Source organism: Rhamphochromis longiceps, linkage group LG20, assembly GCF_057381845.1.
Source record: "Rhamphochromis longiceps isolate RC_006_pf linkage group LG20, R_longiceps_female_GT1.1, whole genome shotgun sequence".
In the NCBI taxonomy this organism is placed as follows: domain Eukaryota; kingdom Metazoa; phylum Chordata; class Actinopteri; order Cichliformes; family Cichlidae; genus Rhamphochromis; species Rhamphochromis longiceps.
Window position 1 is genome coordinate 32349969 of NC_140576.1, and position 13905 is coordinate 32363873.

Consider the following 13905-nt stretch of genomic DNA (forward strand, 5'->3'; position numbering starts at 1 on the left):
TTTGCAGTCCTCCAGTTACATGTCCAGTGATAATGACACTTATATAGAGTCTTATTTATTTACAGCTGTATTTACAGTAAGTGTGTTGTTGCCCCCGTCCTCAGTTCACTGCGATGGTATAAACCCCCCTCCTCCGGCTCACCGCTCCCCACAGCCATGTCATCTTTAATCGCTCCCAGTGGCAGTGGCTGGTGGTGACATAGTAGAGCACAGGGTCAAGACATGTGTTGAGGGTGATGAGCGCCATGGTGATCCGCCGGGCGTTGTAGATGGCTCTGCCAAAGGAGCAGTTTTGGATCATCTCCCAGCGGTAAAGGAGGTGCAGCAAGTACACAATGTGGTTAGGCAGGAAGCAGAGCAGCATGATAACTAGAATGGTGTAGATGACCCTCACAGCTTTTTGGGCTGTTCTAGTTCGGATCAGGGAAATGCGCCTCACGGCCAGCGGGTAACACACTAGGATGATTATGGTGGGCACCAAGGAGCCAAAGACGAGGCCCAGTATGCTGTATGGCCCCAGACGAGTGTCCCATTCTATCTTGGCGAAATTTTCAAAACAACTGAGGTTTTGAGAATTGTCTGAGTTGGTTTTCAGAGGCCCCATGAGTATGAAGACCAGGATGGCCACTCCGACAGCGCACCAGAGCACCACGCTCGCAATCAGAGCGCACCAGGGGCTCCGCATCCTCAGGTAATTGTGCGGGTGCACCGTGGCCATATAGCGGTCCACGCAGATACATGTCATGAAGCAGATACTCATGTAAATGTTGGCGTAGTAGAGAGTCCCTGTGAGGCGGCAGGTGAAGTCCCCGAACTGCCAGTTGTTCCTGTTTATGTGGTAGTGGATCCGAAAGGGAAGAACGCAAAGGATGATGATGTCCGCCACCGCCAGGTTGCTGATGTAGATACTGAAGGCCGTGCGGTGAGTGATCTTAAAGGTGAAGACGAAAAGGGCTGCCAGGTTACCCGGCAAACCCACAAGCAAGGCGAGGATGTAGACGGCCGGGAATAGATGATACTCGTACTCTTGCGTTTGGATGTTGCAGTCATCGTTTGTCACATTCATCATGGCAGGTTGGTATTTTTCTTGGTCATATCAAAAGAAGCGTAGGATGGTTCTCAAAAATGAAGCATCACAGTTTGTCTCCTGCAACACAAACACACACACATTTCCATTCAGAGTTTTTCCACTTTCAGTTCCACACAACAGCAAACACAAGCTGATCAGAAACATTTAAAGTAGATTCTGCTTTTAACACGTTGTTGTTGCTCCAGAAAACGCTTTCATCTGGTTTATTAAAACAAAGAGTAATTTAGGATTTTATACTTAACTTATTCAAGAAATTAACAAAAGTGAAGCATAACAAGGCAGAAAGTCACCGTCCACAAATTAAACCAATAAAGTAAATCATCTTCAATAATAAACAATGACAAAGTGTTCTTAGATGTTTAATAATTTTTACTTTTCTGCTGTAAAGTTTAAGAGAACAGAGATTTTTTTTACAATCTCGGCAGGTTTTGTGAAACATTTTCTAAAGTCTTTTTTTGATAGATAAATTACTAAAATTATGTATATATGTGGAATATTATCATTAATATATAAAATTGCTCACCAAGTCGTTTATGGACTCCGTTTGATATCCACATGCAGAAAATGCAGACCAAAAACGCGATGAAACCTCCTGTTTGTGCTGCTTCTCTCTGACTACAGAGGGTATGTAACATGCTGGTTTTTGCTCAGACAGTGTAGTTTCCTGTTTCAAAGAGACAGGCACAGGAAACCAAAGCATGACGGTCTACAGTGTACTTTTATCACCCACCCTCGTCAGTGTAAATGTATACAGCTTAACAGCTTGTGGTTATTTTTGATTGTATTTTTAATGTGTTAGCTTAGTACTGCATGTGTAAAACAAGCAGAACATTTTCGCGTCAGTCCAAAAGCATCATTTACATACTATAAAAATATACAAAGTGTTGCAGTGAATGGAAATTTGCTGTTCAGTCTTCCCCCACAATTTGACAACATTTCCATCAGGCTGGATGGAGTTTTTACATTCTTTGAGAGTTGCCATATTGGTGTTGTGGTTTTTCTTTTAATATTGCAAAACACACAAACATCTTTCACTTTCTCTCATATTGTACCTGAAGGCTTGCCATGCAGATAAAAATGTTTTTTAAATTTTACTTATTTGTACAACCTTTGGAATGGACGTTTCTGACAAATCAAACCATTCTACACACATCCATTCTAGCCTGTGTAGTAGTTTCAGTGTTAAATAGGTGAAACTGACTAAATGAAACTGCATCATTATACACCCAGTGACTCATGATGGTAAAGGAAAACGTGATTTAAATCATTCTTGCAAACTGTAAACTGAAAGCTCTCATTAACAAGGTTTGAGTAATCTGCAGTGTGCCCTGTAGTAAGAATGACATCTTTGCATCTTTATGTTGCAAGTTTATCTTGTTTTTCATTTCAGATGATTGCAGACTGTCTGTATCACAACAGGGTGCAAAAAGTGATAGAGCCTGTTGTTTTGGGTTTTTTTAAGGAAGTGAATATATGGTATAAGTGCTGCTATTCATATCATCTCTTTGTGTGAAGCACACATTTTTGTCTGCAGTCACCATAAGTGGGTGAAATATTAAAAACTAACTGTTCACACACTTCAGGGATCCAGCTTTACCCATTACTGGATAATTATATAGTACTTTTGTACTCTAATTGAGAACCCAGTTTTATGCCTAAGCTAATTTTCCAACATTCTGATACCCTCAGTCACACAAATGTATCGGGGGCAACTTGAGGTTCATAATCTTGCCCACTGATACATACTGCAGACTATAATTAGGAAAAATTCAGACTGAAATATAGTTTCTTTTTGTTATTATTAAACTGAAAGAGACAGCCAAGCCACTATACCCACCAAAGAGCACAGATGAAAACCCTAGAAGTTAGTCACAAAATGAAAGCTAGTCAGAAGGTGAAATGGCCCAAAGCTCCTCTTCACTGAGTAGGCATGAACAGACACAAACACAAAGCCAACACACTGTAAAGCAAAAGCTCTCCTTTCCATGACCTTAAGGACTCATAGCCCAATGACTGATTTGAGTCAGTTGTCAAAACACAGTAAAGAGAGTGCAAGGTAGTCCCACGTTTCTGTCTTGAAAAATAATGACTTCCAAAATACAGTTTTATTTTTCTGTCAGTTTAAAACATTGGCAGATGTATCAGAGGCAACTCAGGGTTCAGTATCTTGCCCACTGATGCATACTGCAGACCTCTTTGACTAATGTAGATGGTACTATTCATCATCTCTCCCCTCCATAACTCTGATCTGGTTCAGATCACCATCCCATCTCGGTGTCTCAGATCTTCTTCTTCTCTTTCTCTATCTGTCCCCTCTCCCCGTCTTGCCCGTCTTGCCACCATGGGGAGCAGGGCCTTCAGCTGCTCTGCTCCTTGACTCTGGAATTCCCTACCTCCTGATTTAAGAAATATTACTTCCTTCTCTCTCCTTAAGTCCAGACTCAAAACTCACTTGTTCAAAATAGCTTATCCCACATATCCTCCCCACACTGCTATTTTAAATTTGTTTTATGTCTTATGCTTTTATGATTGTGTAAACTGCTTGTTTTTATGTTGCTTTTATTATTCTGCTGTGTACATTGTCCTTGAGTGTTCTGAAAAGCACTTTCGAATAAAGTGTATTATTATTATTATTATTATTATTATTATTGTTGTTGTTGTTGTTGTTGTTGTTGTTGTTGTTTTATTATTATCATTATTATTATTATTACTCTTATAGGCGGGATTGAGCATGCTGTATGTTTCTGCAGGGTCAGCTGAATCAGTAGGGATTCAGAATATAACACAATATTTTCTACTAATGTTTCAAACTTCAGAGGGGCATTCACTGATCATTCCGGTTTTTTCAATTACTATTTTTTTTATTTTGTAAAAGTTGGTTTCTAAGATAACTATCTCTTTACTACAGGAAGTGAAAGAGACCAAGCGCGATTAACCGCTCTTATTCTGAAAGAAAAGGACCGGATGTTTTCACGGGTAGCGGGGAACATGAAAATAGTTCAGTAGTAAAGAAGCTACAGATTTAATTTTACGGGCTAAATATAATTGATGTCCTGTCACACAAGTTAAGTAAAGAACGAATCACTTAATAATGAGGCTACACATATTTTGATATATATTTATATTAACGCGGCAGCAGGAAATGATAGTAGCGGCTAATGCTAGCTGACCTGCTGTTGTGGTCGATCAGTGACTCTTTGTAAGAAACCACTGAAATGGAGTTTGGTTATAACTGTTCCGTTTTAACGGTGTGTAAGCAGTAAGGTATTGCGGACATCAGTCATATTGATAGTAAAGGTTTCAACTGATACAAACAGATGGATAGATCCCCTGTGTTGAATACAGCTGGTGCAGAAAGCGAAGATTTGATGTGTGATTCAGTGAAATGCTACATTTGCCTGAATCCCTTTGAGAAGCAGACTGTGGGCTCTCTGGAGAACTGCCAGCACGTCTTTTGCCTTGAATGTATTCTCCAGTGGTCCCAGGTAAACTCCCCTCACCTTTCACAGATACTTTAAAGTCGTAAATGTTGTTTAACATTCTTTAAGAGCCATACCAGCTCATTTGATGGAAAATAGGAAATTTCGCTTGGGTAAAAGGGTGCATGCACAGCATAAAAACAATATAAACAAAAAGGCTTCTTCTGACACAGACTGAACATAATGTTAATGCGGTTAATCATTTTAACAATTTAAAGGTGAGAATTTTAGATTTGATTTATTTTTTTTATTGATAAAATAATTTTTGCAAATTGTTGTAAATGAAGTTCTATGCTGTTGGCCAAATATAAGTAATGTAATGTGTTGAGAATTGTGTTTTTTCCACTGTTTTCACTTTTTCCAAAGTGATAGTGAGTAGTTACAAACATATGTGAATGAAATTTTAAGACACTGCTGTGTTCACAGATTTCTTTTCTTTCTATTGATTTTCAGACAGCTAACACTTGCCCAGTGGATCGCATCAGTTTTACCTTAATCTACCAGAGACGGAGCCCTGGAGACGACGTTCAAAAAAAGGTTTGATGGAGGTGGCATATGGAAATCCAGCATTATATATGTGAACAGTGGGCTGAGGTATTTGTGCTTCCCCAGATCAAAGTGAGCGTACGAAAAAATGAAGATGGTGGTGATGAAGAGGAGGGGAGCAGTGCTGCGGTTATCTGTGAGGAATGTGGTCGTGGAGACCGGAGGCACCGGCTTCTGGTGTGCATACTCTGTGATTCAGGGTATGATTTCACATGTTTTGATTTGTCGTGATTCCACCCTGTGATGCTTTTTGAATAGCGCCACTCATGTTTTGCATGTGTCCCAGCTGGTGCTCATATGTACAGAACTACATTTTTTTCTTTCCAGTTATCATATGCACTGCTTGAGACCAACGTTAAACACGAGACCTGAAGGTGACTGGGTTTGTCCCGAGTGTGCAGTGACTGCTCATGTTACAGGTAAAAGTGTGTAGTTAAAGGTTCACGGCTAGAATAATGAGCCATTAAAAATGTTATGTTCCTTATATGCACTTACATGACATTTTACTAAGTTTAAACCAATAACTAGGCCTGTGCGATGTGATGAAATATATCGACTAACAATATTAAAACACTTATCTTTTCACTCTGTCGTTTATTTTGTGCTCAAAATAAAACTCAAATGTCAGAGCAGGCTTTTCCCAGCGGCACGCCATTTAATAAAGACTCAAGAAGATAACGAGATAGCGGCCATTACAACATATATTTATAAATGTATGTGTTGCGTTCCCCTAAAAAGGTCCAGGGGATGAAGGAGAGAGGCAGAATGGTTAAATTAAAGAGGTTTTTTAATGCTTCTATTAATAACTGAATTAAAAGAGATGGTCAAGCTGCTATCACCATTTAAAGAAACAAACCAAAACTCAGGTGTTGGTCAGTAAACTGAAAAGTAAGTAAAAAAGGATTAGTCACCAAACACGCACAGCTCACTAGCTGCAACCCAACATGGGTTTCTGACACTAGAGCTCACCTTTCTCTGGCTTTAAGTACTTCTAATTGCTGATGGGAGTCAGCTGTACAAAAAAAGTGGCACCTGAGGCAGGAGAGATGGCGGGACACACCCACACAAGGGCAATCTCTGTTGGAGACCCTGCTAGGGCCATAAAAATATGGTTTTGTGCATTGGTCATGTCGCACAGCCCTATCAATAGCAAACAAAATCAGCAACAGAAGAGAAGAGCAGCAAAGGTCAGTGTCAGTAATAAGAAATGTTAGTTTTTCCTCTCAAGAGGGCAAAAATGTACATCAGTACATTATGTTTATGATCCTGTTAATATCAATAGCTGTCAGTTTGAAATCAGATCTGGACCGGTACTCTCAGGAAGCACCAGTCACCAGGAGAAAATTACCCAGCTTGCTTGTTGCTGGAGGTTTAAGCTGTTGATAAGTGAAATTAATCCCAAAAATGTATACGGTGCTGCACCAAAAACCCCTTGCAATTGCTTTGGCCATTAGCAGATTGCATACACACAACTGAACTGTGGCTAAACGATGTATCATTCCTGCCAAAAAAAACAGCGACCAGTCATACACAGAAACAGCAGGTAAGACACCTGTTGTAAGTACAATGTAAAGCACCAAAAACTCAGGCATTATCACATGATGGCATTATCACATGGGTGTACTTACTTTATTTAAGTATAAATAAAGTATATAAATACTTTATTTATATAACACTTTTCTTAACAAAGTTAAAGTGTTTCAGCGTTCAGTGTTTCCTTTTTTTTAAAAGCACATTTATTTCTGTGAACTTGTTGCTGTACAGAAAGCTCCCTGACAGAGGAGGAGATCAGTGATGGAGAACTTACAGATCTCCTGGCTGAAGTGGAAGAAATTCCCTCTACCAGCAGTCGTCTTCGGCCCTCCTCCACAAATCGGCCCAGCAGCTCCACCGAACGGCGACGCAGCGCAAGAATCCAGAACAGAGGCGGCAGCAGGCCAAGCTATGGACCACAAACCTCCTGGGTGGGTTCAGTATTACACAGACTGCTTCTATTCAAAGAACTGTTGTTGTTATTGATGAATTGGGAAAAACACAATTTTTCTTTGAGGTCAAACGTTTCTCACAATTTTTCATTTTTTGCTGCAGCACTCTCTTTGCAGCCAGTTTTACCCAGCAACCTCCAGCAACCATTCACCAGCTAATCAGGGAATGCATATTTTCCCTGGCAACAGGAGGAACCGGTTGCCAAGGGTCACCAACTGGTTCCTAGACCTGTGTGATTGAGGCTTAATGCAAATTACAAGCTAAATTGTAAATATCGTGTATTGCAAAGATAAGAATCCTTTTTCTAAAAAAGTAAAGACATAGGCATCTTTTAAAGTGAGCTGAATATATTTCGTTTCCATTGTCCACTAGAGTTTGGCTTCCAGCACAAAGGAAGCACATTTTCTGTCACTATTACAGTGAAGAGAACGACATTCATCCTATAAACACTGAGGAAAAGATTCAGATAATTGAAGTCTTCATTAGGACTATTGTCTCACAAACAGTTCATCACAATTATTTAATAACAGTGCACTTTAAATAAGGACATATCTGAAGCATGTGACCCTTAAAACAGGATGTACTGATGCACACAAATCTAGCACCTAGACCCTGTTTAATGTGATGTTTTAGTTTTTCTTTGTGTGTTTGTGGATGGTTTGTTGTAAAGTTGAAGGACTCCAAAATAAAAGTAAGAGCAAAGGACACTTACTTAACTTAAGTTACCAGGTGTTAGACACTCAGGAAGAGAAGACCTCGATCGTGGTTTCTCTGATGTTAACAATCGTGCAGTGCATACTTGTTACTGTATGAGCAGCGCAGCGGTGTTTAACCACACTTTCTACTCTGCTCACTGTTTTTTTTCCTGAAGATATGCCACTAATGTTGGTGCATGAAGATGTTTCCACCTGTCAAGCATCTGCACACACGTCTATAGTAGGCCTGTTGGTGAAGAACAGGGCAGCTGCTGCTGGTCCTATCTAAACAAAAAAAAAAGTTTAGAGTAAGAAACTGTCATTCTTTTCCTTATTTTGTTCCTTTAAAAAACATTTTTAAATATAGATATTGTTGGAATACTGGATACTCATTTACAATAGTATGTACGAATATGCCTTATATCCCAAAAGTTCAAGCTTCAGAGTCCTGCAAATTGCTTTTTCTGCAATGCAAAAAAACCAAAAAACCAAAACAAATTAAGAAACCGAACAACAGGTCGTCATTTGAAGCACGAGTCAATGCAAGATTATGCATTCTAAAAGGAGAAGGGGGAAAACTTCTGCATATTTAAATGGAAAGATGTGCTTTTGTGGAGATGTATAGAATATGTTAACTGTTTCAGGGTATGGAGATGCAGATTCAGAATTTGTACTGACAATTTGTTTTGAAAAAACAAAACGAAATTACTTTGGCAGCCCCTGACTTGCAAAAGAAAATAAAAAAATGTGCAAGAGTACTGTAAGGCACAGTTTAGCAGTGCAGTTCACAACTGTACGTGCAGTTTAATGTTTTCCTTTGTTTTTGCTTGCTGCCAGCTTAGAGTAGAAAGGCGCTGTATAAGCCATTTACCATTTACGTCTTTCTCACATCATTGTTTCACAGTTTGCAGTGTAGTTGTTCAGTGATGTGATGCTATGGTACAGTTTCCTTGTAGGTTTAGTAGACCCAGAAGTATATGCATCAGTGGATATCTGTGTGATGAATTGCAACTCTTTTGGGCTGAGGCCTTGAACCTTTTTATAGAAATAATCACAAATTTGCACGTATCTATAAAAGTCCTGCTTGCCTTACCCTCTGACTGGAAACCTTTGATCACATCCTCCCATGCACCTGCTGATGTTCTTGCTGCCCTCCTTGGTAATTCCCAGCCTCATGTTATATGCTACAGTACTTCTAAATACTGCCAATTAATTTTTATTGCTGATGCACTTACTCAGTTTTAGAAAAACTGAGACCTGGTATTGGTGTAGGATTTAGTCTCTGCAATATCAACAAGCAAAAAGTAATATAAAAAAACCAAGAAAAAAGTAGATGTAGTCATTGCAGCGACATAATTCAGTATGAATTCAACAAATAAAGGCTGAAAACAGGATTCCAGCAATCAGACATGGAGAACAAGCTCATTGTCGTCGTCTGTGGGCAGGCTGAGGACTATGATTCAACTTTGAATGGGCTTAGAGGAGAGTAAATATGTCAGCTATCGGGTGCACTTTTCCTCCTCTCACTAACTTTTGCGTGACACTATTTGTGGGTTTTCCCAAAAGTAACTAGTAAGTAGGTTCCCCAAGTCAAGCTAGTTAAGTCAGCTGAGCCCCAGAAGCTCTGGCTTCAGGCTGCTCTACATGTTCTGAAAAAGCCCCTGTCACCCTGCTGTCAAAACCTTCTGTTGACAGCCAATCACAAGAAATCTGGCTTAAAGAGAGGTTGGCCTTAAAGGGGGAGGAGCTGAAACCGCTTTTTTAGACAAAGGATGAACTGAAGCTCAGGACATCATAAATAAGTTTGTGCACTGTGATCCTTGAACTCAAGTAGAGGAAAAACATGTGGAGCTGAAATTGAGCTTAAATGTTTCCATATCTTTTTTGTCACATATCTTAAAACCATAAAACAAACTGAAAACAATACAAAATACCAAAGATTATTCTGCTTGGGTAACTCGATCGCCCTCGGCAGCGAGTCCACGATTCGACTCCCAGCTGGCCTGACTGTTTACTGCGTGGGATTGCCTCCATTTTTTCTCTCCATTTTTATTTTGTCTCTTCTTCTCAGCTGCGCCGCTTTGGCATCTTCACAGCAGATCATCTGCATGTCTGCTGTCACTACATCCATGAAGCTTCTTCGTGATCTTCCCCTTCATCTCTTTCCTGGCTGCTCCATAGTCAACATCCTTTGTCCAGTATATCCACTATCCCTCTTTTGCACATTTTCATATGCAAAAATAAAAATAAAATATTAAAAAGAATTAATGTGCTATAAAACATTTCATGGTGCATGACTTCAATTAAGACATTGTTTTAAACATTCATGCATCAGAGAGGAGGATGTCAGACTGTGCTGTTTTTTTCAAAGATGGATTTGGCAAAAAAAAAAAAAAATGCATTCATGTAATTATAAGTTGCCACATCATAAATTAATCTTCCCATGAAGCTGTTCTTGAACTCTGTAAATGTTTCTTATTTTTCAGCATGTACCAAAATATCTGCTGAGGGCATCAAAGCCTCCAGTCCCAACTGATAAAGCTCATAATCAGAGTGAAAGCAGCCATACTTCAGTCAGTAAGTAAACAACTGTCAGTGCTGTGGTGCTGTGATGCTGAGATGCTGAGATGCGAAGACTCACATTTTCACATTTGCTTGTATAACGCATGTGAATGTATGTTTCAGAGATAAAGAGAAGAAAGAAGGGGAGGAGGAAACGTGCAGCCTAAACTCTGCATTGCTGACAAGTGAAAGAAGAAAAGTCGCTCCGTCTCACCTGATCAGAATCAGCTTTTAGTACAGTAATGAGGTCGTGTAAAATTCATACTATGAATACTGTATTTGTGACCCCTCGTAATTTTCCAAGTACAAGAAATAACCACATGAATGCTTCAAGACCATATCCGCTTTATACCCTCTCTAAGTGTCACAATTTAATGTTCAAATCTGTATAATTTATCTCTAGCTCTACGACAAACTCTGAGTAGCTGGATCATGGGATATGTCATAGTTTAAATAGCAAAACTGCACCAGTCTATGATCTAGAGCAGGGGTGGGCAATTCATTTTCCCAAATTGCCACGTAGAAAACTCGGATTTTTGTGGAGGGTTGCACCAATGAGCTGAAATCAATTCTGCTCAATATTAATTTCATCTTTTTATAAACTGCTACAAGTAAAGAGTAGATGTTACAGTTAGGTCCTAATTGTGCCCCCTTGAAGAAATGAATTGATACCTCACATGTGAAGAAACAAAAACAAGCACTAGAATCCTGTTTGAAGCTATTATCTTCTTCAGTCATGGGTTACCACAAATGCAGCTTAACGCTGTGAAATGAAGAAAGAGCCTCAGTCGTAACATTACATCGATCAGACAGCTTTAGGTCCTGAAGACGTTTCTCAAAATCTAGAAGAGTCTGGATCCAGAGTGTGGATATCGCCATTAAAGACCCAGATGCTACAAGTGACCACAAGGTGGCAGCATTGTATTTGCTGAGATACAGTTCAAGCGCAAGAGGCTACAGTTTTGGTACAGCCCAGGCGGTTCAACTTTCAGGGAAGCTGTTTTCTATACAGTTTTTTAAAACCACCAAACTTTCAATAAATGTTTTTCATTATCTGTTGTTTTTTGGTTTTGTTTTTCAACATTATTGAAAACGTATTTTTCCATTTGGAAATTTACCAAATCTCCAAAAAGTTGATTCTGTTCATCTGGACGTCGCGTTTTGTGGGAGAAACGTTTCGTCACTCATCCAAGTGACTTCTTCAGTCTCAGCTGACTGCAGGTTTCCCCAATCTTATAAACAGTACATTTGCATAATGACTGAAACCAGCCCACTGAAGGAGCAATGGGCTGGGGGGTCAGTTCCTTAATCTTAATTATGCAAATTCTCACTGGTTATAAGATTTGGCGAAACCTGCAGTCAGCTGAGACTGAAGAAGTCACTTGGATGAGTGACGAAACGTTTCTCCCACAAAACGCTACGTCCAGATGAACAGAATCAACTTTTTGGAGATTTACTTTCCTGGATGATTGAGAATGCATCAAGACGATACAATTACCATATAACATTGAGCAATGACAAAAATCTAACTCTCTGTTGGAGAAATATTATGTTAATGTTTTTTAGATTGTTCTAAATTATGAGTGGGGCAAATAATATTTGCTTATAGCTCTTGTGTGGTAGACAACGATGCCCCAAGTTTGTGACCCCAGCAAACCACAGTAGCCATTATCCACAAATGGAGGAAACTTGGAGCGGCAGTGAACCTTCTCATGAGCGGCCGACCTTCCAAAATTACTTGTCCATGAGGTCATAAAAGAAACCGGAACAACAACTAAAGAACTGCAGACCTCGCTCACCTCATTTAAGGTCAAAGTTCATTATTCAACAATAAGAAAGCTGCTGAACAAAAATGGCATCCATAGGAGAGTAGTGAAAATTACTGCTGATCAAAAAGAGCATAAAGGCTCATCGTATGCCAAAAAACATCCTGATGATTCCCAAGACATAGGAAAATATTCTGTGGACTGAAAAGTTAACACTAACACATGATTTAATAAAAATGTCATAGCAACAGTCAAACATGTGTAGTGTGATGGTCTGGGGTTGCTTCATGGCTTCAGGACGGCAGTTCTTGTTACAAGAGTGGCGACAAATTATTAGATTTAGGAGAAAATTACTTTTTTAGATACAGCCAGGTAGCTTTTGTTTGATGATCTGCACATGGAAGTGTGACAAATGTGTGAAAAAAATCCCCTAAGAAATCAGGAAGAGGGCAAATATTTTACAGGGCACTTCATAACCACAGAAAAACTGTGCAAACCTTTTGAGGTAAAGTTTACAAAAAAATTCAACAGATATCAGCTCTTTGCCTCTGTGTCTTCTCTAAAGACATAATCAGTCCGAGTTAAATACCAGACAGAGCTGTAACTCTACAAACACACCCATGGATTAATATGTAACCCACAGTTATGCTAAAAATAAAATATTTCCTCACTTTTCTTTCACCAGCTTTTAAGCTCAAAGGAAACCAGTTTTACAGCAGCAGTGAGGCAACAATGCCCCCTTGTGGTTATGAAGTTACATGACATCCCAAGATTTTTACAATTCACTGAGAGGGTAACCTTTATGTAGTGGTCCTGACAGTTCACTTAATCATGGTGCTGAAGGAGAAATCATGGGATATTAAAGGTCAGTGGGATTCTTCTGGTCACTGTGAATCTCTAATTAAATAAATAAATTAGTCCCCAATGGTCGAGCTTGACTCACGATGTCAAGCAAAAGCCAATGGTTTAATGATTTAAGACAAAATATTATGCTTTTCCTTATTTCCTGTCATATATTGTTTATTGCAAATACGAGGTCAGTGGGTGTACAAGTAATCTCCATGACTCCTTCAGTGGTGGTGTCTGCAGGTTTCATGTGTCTGACGCAACAACTCTGTGAACTGAAAAACTTTGAAGCCAGTCTCTGGGAGTCTAAAATATCTGAAATTCACATCAAAGTGTCAATCTGGGAGCAGACATAGCAGCTCAGTGTTTGAACTGTTATGTCTTATGATAGATGTATGTGAGTTTGCACTTATGAATGCCATTAGTCCTTTTTTTCTTTTAAACCTACTCTTAGATTTGCGGGACGTCACTAAGAGTGGATCCCATTTAAGGCACGCAGCTCTCACTGTGAAAAAAGAGGCTCCACCCACTTTCTGTACCAACCTTCTGTTTGCAAGGAACAGCCAATCAGAGGAAAGCTGGCTTCGATTGATTACCTGAAACCACTTGTCTTAGACCTGAACTCACGGGCTGTTTTAAAGCTAATGTATGTAAATTTAAATCATTCAACACATCCGAGGTTTAGTTTTTTTTTCTTAATTGACCTGGAAAAAAAAGCACAATTTTAATTTCATTTTATATTTGCTATTCTGTTTTCACTACATTTAGTAAGCTATTACATAAATTGTGCTTTTTTTTTCTTTCTTGCATTTATTATTACTCAAAGTTTGTATTTAAATTCATATTATGGTTCATTTTTAACTACTGTGACAAAGGAATTACCTGACTTTTGGATAAATAAAGTGCATCTTGTCTGCTCTTAAGAGCACCTCATG

At 39.2% G+C, this 13905-nt stretch overlaps 2 protein-coding genes across 4 annotated transcripts; one reads left to right on the forward strand and one right to left on the reverse strand.

Moving 5' to 3' along the window:
- Nucleotides 1-100: 100 nt before the first annotated feature.
- Nucleotides 101-1069, reverse strand: LOC146645693 (lysophosphatidic acid receptor 6). The gene has a single exon (XM_085392741.1). The coding sequence runs from the start codon at nucleotides 1067-1069 to the stop codon at nucleotides 101-103; it is 969 nt and encodes a 322-aa protein (XP_085248867.1).
- Nucleotides 1070-4049: 2980 nt separating this feature from the next.
- LOC146645694 (PHD and RING finger domain-containing protein 1-like) lies at nucleotides 4050-11406 on the forward strand. Of its 3 annotated transcripts, XM_085394600.1 has the most exons (7): nucleotides 4050-4575; nucleotides 5023-5106; nucleotides 5182-5315; nucleotides 5443-5534; nucleotides 6880-7079; nucleotides 10283-10373; nucleotides 10482-11406. In XM_085394600.1, the coding sequence occupies exons 1-7, from the start codon at nucleotides 4408-4410 to the stop codon at nucleotides 10523-10525; spliced, it is 813 nt and encodes a 270-aa protein (XP_085250726.1). In that variant the 5' UTR covers nucleotides 4050-4407; the 3' UTR covers nucleotides 10526-11406. The 3 variants fall into 3 exon arrangements, with proteins under 3 accessions (XP_085250726.1, XP_085250728.1, XP_085250729.1); XM_085394602.1 differs by lacking the exons at nucleotides 10283-10373; nucleotides 10482-11406 and adding an exon at nucleotides 9868-10259; XM_085394603.1 differs by lacking the exons at nucleotides 10283-10373; nucleotides 10482-11406 and adding an exon at nucleotides 7204-9861.
- Nucleotides 11407-13905: the final 2499 nt, after the last annotated feature.

Bases quoted from the DNA above. Each gene is read 5' to 3' on its own strand.
- LOC146645694 (XM_085394603.1), top strand. From the start codon at position 4,408: ATGGATAGATCCCCTGTGTTGAATACAGCTGGTGCAGAAAGCGAAGAT. The intron at 4,576-5,022 runs GTAAACTCCCCT...ATTGATTTTCAG, and splicing joins GTATTCTCCAGTGGTCCCAG to ACAGCTAACACTTGCCCAGT. The intron at 5,535-6,879 runs GTAAAAGTGTGT...GTTGCTGTACAG, and splicing joins AGTGACTGCTCATGTTACAG to AAAGCTCCCTGACAGAGGAG.
- LOC146645693 (XM_085392741.1), bottom strand. From the start codon at position 1,069: ATGATGAATGTGACAAACGATGACTGCAACATCCAAACGCAAGAGTAC.